Source organism: Anopheles darlingi, chromosome X (assembly GCF_943734745.1).
Source record: "Anopheles darlingi chromosome X, idAnoDarlMG_H_01, whole genome shotgun sequence".
In the NCBI taxonomy this organism is placed as follows: domain Eukaryota; kingdom Metazoa; phylum Arthropoda; class Insecta; order Diptera; family Culicidae; genus Anopheles; species Anopheles darlingi.
In genome coordinates this window covers 2,722,501-2,732,500 of record NC_064873.1, presented here as the reverse complement: position 1 = coordinate 2,732,500, position 10,000 = coordinate 2,722,501, and the positions used below count along the sequence as shown (strand labels likewise).

At 51.3% G+C, this 10,000-nt stretch overlaps 1 protein-coding gene across 1 annotated transcript in view; it reads left to right on the top strand.

Moving 5' to 3' along the window:
* LOC125955621 (uncharacterized) overlaps window positions 1-5,961 on the top strand; it is a 14,262-nt gene extending 8,301 nt beyond the window's left edge. The window contains exons 8-11 of the mRNA XM_049686764.1: window positions 1,444-1,683; window positions 1,769-1,954; window positions 2,044-3,465; window positions 3,544-5,961. Of these exons, the coding sequence (XP_049542721.1) occupies window positions 1,444-1,683; window positions 1,769-1,954; window positions 2,044-3,465; window positions 3,544-3,607 (1,912 nt within the window). The 3' untranslated portion in view covers window positions 3,608-5,961. The remainder of the gene's footprint in view (window positions 1-1,443; window positions 1,684-1,768; window positions 1,955-2,043; window positions 3,466-3,543) is intronic.
* The last annotated feature ends 4,039 nt before the right edge of the window (window positions 5,962-10,000 follow it).

Genomic DNA, 10,000 nt, shown 5'->3' with positions numbered 1-10,000 from the left:
AACCCACCAACCCACCTGGCCGGCTTCTTCTCGCTGTCACTATCTCCTTCCGTCGCTCTCTCTCTCTCTCTCTCTCTCTCTCTCTGTCTCTTTTTTTCTCTTTCTCTCTCCCTCCCTCTGGCGTTGTTTCGATGTTCCCCTCAACCCCCTGCTCCTCTTGTGTACCCTCAACCGCTGTTGTAACTTCCTGTCTATACACACACACAGACACACACACACACACACACTAGGACTTTGAATTAGAGGAAACGTCTTGGACAAAGACTGCTCCGTGGACCTGAAGAGTCGTGAACATAATTTGTCGTGGACACATATACACACACACACACACACAAATCCTCGACTGTGTGGTCAGTGTGCTAGGATCCTGTTATGATGCCTAGGGGCTCTGGTCTCCAGGAATTGACATTGTCTGCCTCGTGTTACACCGTGTGTTGAGCCTCGCGTAGTGATTCCTATACTCCTACTGTAATCCGCGTACAACCGGGTGTGTCTGTACGTGTGTGTGTGTGTGTGTCGCATGTTCCAGGCGTACCAGGGAACCCAGGCCAGGCCAGGGACTGCTTAGCTGTCTCACTAATCGACGTCACGCGATCGCAGAGTGCTCCAGTTGTTGCTGTTGCTTTTGCCTAGCCTGGTTCTTGGTTTCTGTTTGAAAGGATCGCTTTCTCTCTCTCTCTCTCTTTCTCTATCTCTTCTCCTCTCTATTTGAAGCACGATTCCAAACCCACCCTTTGTCCCCCATTTCGGAACCTCCGCCATCTTGCACAGCATCAGGTGATAAGCACAGCTCTCCGTCTGTACCAACCCTTCATTACTTCAATATGTACTACTACGTTGTGCGTCTCTTGACTTGATTCCTTGTACTATCGTCCCCATTCCACCCATTTATTTCTCTCTCTCTCTCTCTCTCTCTCTCTCTCTTTTCCTCTCTCCCTCTCTCCCTCTCTCGCTCTCTATTCTCTTACCCACCGAGCTGTCTCTGATTCTCTACCTCTCTAGTTCCCACTTGTGTGTGTGTGTGTGTGTGTGTGTGTGTGTGTGTGTGTGTGTGTGTGTGTGTGTGTGTTCGTGTTGATCCATGGTGTTCCTGTGTATATTCACTCTACATCTGAGCTGCTTTTGCCGTTTTGGCCGTTTGTGGTCGGTGACCCCCTTCCGTGACGTACCTGCGTCCATCTGTCCGTCCGTCTATCCGTCCGTCTGTCCGTCTGTCTGTCTGTTTTGTCTGTTTGTGTCTGTTTGTGTCTGTCTTTATCTGTCCGTGTCCGTGTGTCTGTGTCTGTCCGTGTGCTTGCGCTGATACTGATTCGCTTCTCCTTTTTCCGATTTCCTCTTCACCACTACCACTCGTCTCGCCACACACCCACACCCCCACACATACACATGCATATACGACCGACAAACACACAAACCGCATCATTTTTCGCATGGAACACAAAGGGAGGTGAGCAAACCGCTCGTGACGACGCTAGAGGTGACGCTGGAGGCAGGCGGCTCGCAGGCAGCGCCGCAGTGTGCGGTATGCCCGTGGGATACGGCCGGTACAGCACCGGACAAAGCGCCGGAAACGTCCGTCTCGGTATCGGTGTGCCCGTGGGATGAGAGCGACGCCAAGCAGCCACCAGCACCAGCAACAGGAGCACCGGCCGCAGGAGCCAGCACCGGGAAACCGCGATCCGAGTGAGTGCTCAGCGCGACACACTCCCCTGTACCTTCTCACTCACTCACTCTTCCTTTCTTTCTCTCTCTCTCTATTCCATTGCAGCACGTCGAAAGGTACGACACATACAGTGATGCGTGCTACCGGAGCAGAGATCAGCGAAGTGTCGGAGCGAATGAAGCGCTCCTGCGGTCTCCGCCAGAACACGCTCGATGGTGACTTCCACAGCACGAAGCGGTTGGCACCGGCCGTAACGGAGCAGCGTCGAGCCTCGATGACGATGGCACCGAGGTAAGGACAGGCAAGGAGGCAGGCAGGCATGTTCTTTGCAAGGGCGTCTAACTCTCTGTCTCTTTGTTCTCTGTTCTCATCCTGTGTAGACTGTCCGATCTGCAGTTCAGTATGCGTGCGAACTCCACCGGTGGTGGTGGCGGAGTGACACCGCCGGACACGGGCGGTAGTGCACCATTCCAGCAGCACCAGCAGCAACACCCACCGCTGACGCATCAGTCGTCGGTGCAGGCGCGCGTCTCCCAGGGTTCACTGTCGACGAGCTTCGAGGAGAAGGAACCAGCACCAGCACCACCAGCACCAGCGTCACCAATACTACTAGCAGCAACACCAACACGCACCGAGGACTGCACTCGAAGGCAGCAGTCGCTGGACCAGGACGCAGGCACTGCACCCGGTTCGGTGCTGCCGGATCAACGGACGGACGGCACGACCGGTGTCGCGGTCTCACTGATCGCTACCATCCCTTGCTCAGCTGCTCCAGCAACCAGCAACACAACCCTGGCTATAAACGCTACTACTACTAGTGCTACCGCTACTACTGTTACTACTACTATTACTACTGCTGCTTCTACTACCACTACTACTACTTCTAGTGCGGCTACGATGAATACTACTGCAACTGATACTGCGGCAAGCAGTGCGAGCAGGACCGTAACACAGGACACTGGACCGGAATCACCGATCACCGGGACGCCCCGGATAAGCGTCATTTATGCGGTCGCATCGCTGGACGAGGATGCACCGCCACTAACACCACACCGGTTGACTGACAACGAGAACGATGAACTGGGGGGCGAGGAAAAGGAGAAGGCGAGGGGCGAGGTGGCGCGACCGGCGGCCAGCGTTGCCACGCAGACGCTCGAGTCAGCGAGCATGTCACCGCTGCACGAGGAGGAACACTTCTTCCCGGAGGTGTTGCTGGTACACCACCACCACCATCCCCACCACCAGCATCACCATCACCATCACGAGCATCACCATCACGAGCACGAGCACGAGCACGAGCAGGAGCAATGTCCGCATCGTGCTCCGTCGGGCGTTGTGCCGTCGGGCATCTCGGGCGCCACCACCGACTACCACGAGCTGCTGCTGGACGGTGTGGTCGGCGATGTCGGTGGGACCGGGCTGGTGCCGGGATGCGTGGCACCAGCACCGACGCCCGCCCCCTCGATCGCACCGTTGGCGGAAGTTGAGCTGGATCCGCCCGACGATGACGACGACGAAGACGACGATGAGAACCACGATGAGGCGGTGCAGGAACAGGAACTGGTGACAGTGACGAAGGAAGAGGACAAAGAGGAGCAAGAGGAGGCAGAGAACAAGAAGAAACAGAAGAAGGATGCGACGGATGACGTCGTGATCGTGGAGGACGCGACAAGGCGGCGGAAGCGTCGCGAGCGACACCCGGAACGTCCGGACACGGACGCGTGTTTGCGGGCGCAGCGCAGCGAGGAGGAGAGCGGAACGGAGCGCAAGGGTGGTAACGCGGTATGCCCGTGGGATGACGAGTAAGTAGCCAGCCAGCCAGCTCTCTCTCTCTCTTCTCTGTTCTATTTTTCACTATCGCTTTTTCTTTCCATTTTAAGGGATGAGTCCGCTGTTGACGAGACGCCGTACGTGAAAACGTACTCCACGCTGGGCTATCTGTAGGGAGGGGGATAGAGAGTGGTGATACCAGCTGTCTCGCTCTTTCGCTCTCGCTCTCTCTGTCGCTCTCTATGTATATCTATCAATGCGGAGCAAGGATCGATCGTGTCTAGTCATTTGGCAGTGTCGTAACCCCGTTCAACCCCCACCCTGTGGTCGCACCCTTGTCGCGTAATTAGGGCTTACAGCTCACGGACCGCTGGCACGGTGCACGGTGCACGGTGCAAGAGAAACGGGCCAATGGTCAATTTGTCCATCATCATAAGGTCGCAATAAGGAGCTTTGCAGCGCATTTGCCCTCCGTGCCTTCTTCGTCATCTCTTCGCAACCCCATCCCTTACGTTCGTAGCATGAGCGGCCGCGGTTCGCGTCCTCGTCTGCGCGGTCGGTTAAAGGGGTAGCGAAAACGATTCCGACGAGAACCAGAACCACGCAGATCGGGCCAAAGATCGGGGCCGACCACATAACACACACACCACCATTCGAGATCCCCTTCCGGGGCCCTCTCGCCGCGGCTCACCACTGCCTAGAGCCACCCCCAACCCCCCTGCTGAGGGGATGGGGGTTGGTAGGGTCGTCGCCGCGAGTAGTGCCAGCTATTGTTGGGGAAAGGGATGAGAAGGGGCGGGTGGTGGTGCTCCCGACCCGACGGGTAGGGCAGTGGGAGGGTGGCAAGGCCAGGGCCAGGGGGAGCTAGAGAGAGAGAGGGAAAGAGACGACATGCAAACACTTTTACTGTCGTTTGGGGCCGCCGACGACAACGGCGACGGTGACACAGCTCATCCAAAAACAAGAACAACCGAGTCTTCCGATCAGTGTGTGCATCTAGATGCGCGTGTGTGCGTGTGTGTGTGCGTGTGTGTGTGTGAGAGAGAAAGAGAGCGAGGAGAGTGAGCTGCCCGCCATCTCCCTCGCTGTGCGCGCCCGTACACACACACACGCACGCTCACAAACACTCGCACCTTTTCCTGTGTTCTTATAAAGCCTTTCGGGCGACCGGCGACCCGCAATGGCGCCGGAAACCGTAAGGCAACGTAGCAGCAATAATCAATGATAATCGACACGGACACACTCACACACATTGACTAACAGGCACGCCCCTTCCAGGGGAGCAGGCGCGCCACCACCTGCCACCCCGGGAAATGCGGTTTTGAGGTCCTGTTAGGTGGGGTGCTGTATGCACCAATCTGTACATAGGAGCTGGGTTAAAGCTGGGAGGTTAAAGAAAAACAAGTTTCAACTACATAATACCTACATACATAATCGATACAGCAGGTCTCTAAGGCTTAGGGTGTCCCGTAGGACCTCCCTCGTCCTCTCCTTGGAACGACCTCGGTGTGTCTAGATGTTAGCGCCATATCAGAGTAGCCGAATAGGAGAGCAGCAGCAGCAGCAGCAGCAGCAATATAGTTGTGAGTGACTAGCCAGTGACCCTTGAGTGTGGCTCGAGCCTCGAGCTTAATGGGTTTGTTGACCTCAACGTTGACACCTCAACAGCCTCCCCGGGCGGGGGGAAGATTAACGCAGATAATCACACACACACACACAAATGCAGTATTAGTCAGGCAAAGCAATATCCGCGTTTCGCGTGTTTCGAGGAGAGCAGTCGAACAAATAACTCACATATACACACACAGACAGAGACAGAGACAGACAGTTAATAATCAGTCAGGGTTGTGCGCCCCCCGAGGGTTCCGCAGTTATATAGAATACCTTTTGCCATATGCAGCAAGCAAGAGAAAAAAAACACACAGTAATATCAGTATTTAATCTAACATTGCCAACATAACACAATACTAGGCGGTAGTAGTGGCGTGTGGCGGCGGGATAGCACCTGTGGGGCACGCACCATGTAACGCCTCGTAGATACTGGCCCACCTCTCCCCCACCAGCCCGCCCGTCCACTCGGCGTTCGGCGTCCTTTTACGTGGCGCGTGTCTGGTGTTTACTGTCGGAATCGTTATCGAGACGTCGACCAAACCGTGCTCGAGCCACGAGGCTCCCTGGCACACCCCGGGCCAGCTTGTGTGGTAGTGGTGGTGGTGTTGGTTCAGAACCACCAATGACTCCGAATCGAGACAGCACAGCATTGAGCAGCCGTGCTGCCTGGATGACGGATCCACCACCACCACGAAGCATTACTGGATCCAATCCAGCTTTTCCTTTCCGTTCCATTGCCGTCCCCGTATTTCCCCCCCCTGTAGGGGTTTTCCCCGTCCCCGCGAGGCGAGGCGAGTCGGAGATGGGGCGAAGCACGTTGCGCTCCTCGGACCTCGGACCTGGTGACGATCGCGACCCTTTTTCGTTACCACCAAGACCGTTACCTGCCATGCGACCGGCCGCGGAGCGTGACGACCCGGGACAGCAGTGACGACGTGTAAGCAGACGTCTCCAGCTATCGCAGCAGGGAGGACGGAGTCCAAGTCCACTCGTCAAATCCAAAGACATACACAGCGGACAGCGCAGTTGAAACTGAACCACTGCATCATCTACTGCTAGAAGGAAGGAGTGATAGAGAAAGAAAGAGAGAGAGAGAGAGAGAGAGAGAGAGAAAGGATGGGACATTGGTGGAATAAATTGTGGAAGATGAAATCGATGAAGAGACAGGATCAAAACCCTAAATGTGGAAACATTTTGACACACAGACTCATACACACAGACACACGACAAAATGTAACAACAAAACAAAATATACTAAAGAGAGAAACAGGCAGCAGTCGCGCGGAATAGAACAACACAACGGAAACAAAAAAACGTGCACGTACATTCATGTAACTGGTTGTTGGTTAAAGCTATATGTAAAGGTACGAAAACGGTGCAGAAGAAGGTGAAAGCAAGCAAGAGCAAGATGACAAAAACAAAAAACGAAACCATACCCAGAAAATACACACTCTAAAAGAACGTACTATTTTTCCTGCTTAAAAACGGTGAGCGATAGAGAAAGAGAGAGAGAGAGAGAGAGAGAGACGGCGCGAAGACTTAACTTGACTCAAATTGCAAACAAAAATATTAATAAAAAGGGCGAATGTTTCCGGGGGGGGGGACGAAGATTTTGCGAGATCAAACTTACTAGAAACAGAAGCGAAGGACAAGCGAATGAAGACATTCTCGTTGGATTAATGTGCAATGTGCAGCGGAATAAATAGTGAGCATGAAGCGAAGGGGAAAAAGGAGGAAAAAAACAAAACGAAACAAAACAAAAATACAACAGACAGGGAAAGAAAGAGAAAACAGAGAGAGAGAGAGAGAGAGAGAGAGAAGTAAAAAAGTAGAGATAAAGAGAAATCAGGCGATAAAGAGGGAGAAAGAGAGACAGAACAATTTGTCGAGATACGCACAACGCAGCAAAAATCGTGCCAGGCCGAGAAGCCTGGCTGGTTCGACTGCAGAACTGCAGAACACAAACACACAATCAAACACACACACACGCATACACTAAACCATGAAAATGAGCCACAGCGCACAAAATACTCGCTCTCTAAGCCTTTATTACAGAGCCCCAGCCCCACCCCATCCCCAAAACCCTCCAAACAGCTCAGTAGCCCAGCATTAAAACAATCAGCACGATAGCCGCCATACTAACATGCCCCCTGCCCCCTCTCTCCTCGTTACCCCGTCTCCTCTCTCCCCCAAAAACCCAAAAAGGTGGATACCTATATAAATAGAGTTTTAGAAATCGTTACCGAAAAAGTTTGCCAGTGCATCGGAAATGCATCCTAGCTCCTAGCCTCATATTCAACGCGCACACTTTACAGCAGGGCACCCCACCACCACCACCACCGCCGCCGGCAGCGATAGCGGAGGTGACGAGGTGGAGTCTAATCAAAGCCGCATATAGCACCTAGTACATGTTAACAGACCGCCAGCTTAGTACTACGCAGAAATATACGCCGAGGGAAACAGAGAGAGAGAGAGAGAGCCATTAAAAAAAAGAGAGAGAGCAAGAGAGAGAGCGCAGCAACAGCAGCTCTGGTTTGTATTTTCCTTAAATGGCCTACCGGAGGTGCGGAAACGGTGGAATTTTGGTCTAGAGCAATGGTGGCTGGGGCGGAGGATTGTGTGAGGCGGTTCGATAACGAAAGAAAGTAAAATTTGCCACCGGTTAGCAAGTAATGATTCCCATTTCAACTAGCGCTCTTACTCTAAAACTCTATAACGCATAAACCCTTTTAACAAGAATTATACCGCAGGACGTAGTGCCGAAGTGAAACGGTGAAGGGAAATGGTTTTGTGGCGCAGGGCAGAGGCAGAATACCGGTAAAGGTAGTAAGCTATAGGGAGAACAATAGAGAAAATAGAAAATGATAGAAAAAGAGAAAGAAAGAGAGATAAAGAATAAAAGGAAGGGCGAAAGAGAGAGGGAGAGAGAGAGAGAGAGAGGTGGAGAGAAAGGGAGAGAGAGAGAGAGAGAGAGAGAGAGAAGAGAAGGGATCGAATTTCGAAAGTAGGAATGATTGGCAAAGGTGTACAATTCACCGTCTGGGAGACAAATCATGTCCAACGGGTATATTTTTTCATGTAAGAGAAAGAGTAGCAAAAGAAAGAGACAGATAGAGAAGAGAGAGATAGAGAAGAGAGAGAGAGAGAGAGAGAGAGAGAGAGAAAAGTGGAGAAAGAAAAGTGACAGAAAAAAGGTAAAGTGTTGGTCAACGGAGGATAGGTTTGAATGTCTGAAAACAGGAATAATAGAATGACAACTGCAACGGACGATACAAGAGAGAGTGTGCGTTTGAGAGAGAGACAAAAAAAAGCAGAGAGAAAGAAAGAGCGAGAAAGTGTGAGCTAAGATAGGGTTAGGTGCTAGCCGAACAGTAAATGTGCTAATTTGACACAAAGTGTTGTTTGAGTTAACCATATGCTAAGCAGAGAGAGAGAGAAAGAGAAAGAGAAAGAGAGAGCGAGAGAGAGCGAGAGAGACGGTGCAGAGTGCGAGGTCATGGCAGGACGGTCATGCTCGTCCATCGAAGTGGTTGGTGGAAAAGGAAAAGCAGAAGAGGATAGAATAAAACAAACAAAAAAACCGATGTTAAAGGGTATTATAAAGTAATAGTAGTGGATAAGAACTCAAATTTCAAATAGTGAGAACAACCGAAAAACCTAACATATAGAAATCAAATGATTAAAACTGAAGAAAAAAGCTAATTCTATACAATATGTATAAACATATACATATTTATTTATATATATAGATATAAATATGTATGTGTATGTGTACAGCAGTATGTACATAGATATATATGGATATATACATACAGATACATATATAATCATATATACTTACATATATATATATATATATACACACTTGAACAATAACATCAGGCGAGCGAAGCAGCGTGGAAATGGGCGTTGGAAATGCGTTGGAAGTGCAGTTCAAACGCAACGCATCTTGTCACACTGGCACACACATACACACACACACACACACACACACACATCCCTCTTTGTCCACCCCCCCGGCCTATATGTCGAAACACTGCTGCTAGCTGCTTGCTTGTACGCCGGACATTGCATCCAGGTATCCGAGTAGTGAGCATTCGGCGCATTGTTTGACCCCGTGCGATAGACTGCTATTGACCCACACATTGACATGACGTCACGACAGTAACAGGCACCTGCGAGACCGCAACATTCAACGCAAGCCTCAACACTGAGAGCAAATCAGTCGAATGTCACCTCGAGCATAAACTCCTAGCACCCAGGCCGATGATGATTGCGGTGCCCTTGTGCCGTGAAAGCGTTACTACGTTTCCTTGCCCTGCATGTCTCTCTATGTGTGTGTGTGTGTGTGTGTGTGTGTGCGCGCGTGCGAGTGTGTATTTGTAGCGAAGTGGAAAACAGAACGGAATGGGGACAAGAAACAGGACATTCGATCCGAGGCGAGGAAGGGGGTTAGCAAAAATCCCTTCCCGGTGGGTGGTTCGCGTGGGCCAGCGAGGAAGAATGGAGATATGGAGCGCGGCAGGTATTTCAGGGCAGGGCAGGGATCGAATAGAAATGGACCGGATTCGAATGTTAAAAGGTGTGTGTATGTTTGGGGGAGTGTCGCGCGTTCAAAACGATGGATGGAGAGAAGCGAGCAGAGGAGAGCAGAGGAGCTACCGTAAGGGAAGGGAGGAGTAGGTTTGCTACAGCGGACAAACAGAAAAAACGAAACAACCCAATATATCATTACGTTGTAGACAAAAAAAAAACCCCAAAACAAAGGAAAATCGAATGAAAGTACAATAAAAACAATAAAAAATAAACCCCGTGTTGTGTTTGCGTGTGTGTGTGTGTGAGAGAGAGAGAGAGTGAGAGAGAGAGAGTGAGAGAGAGAGAGAGAAAGAAAGAAAGAGGGTGTAAGACAGAGGTCCTAAATTCATATTAGTATCGGGTTCATTAGAGCAAATGACA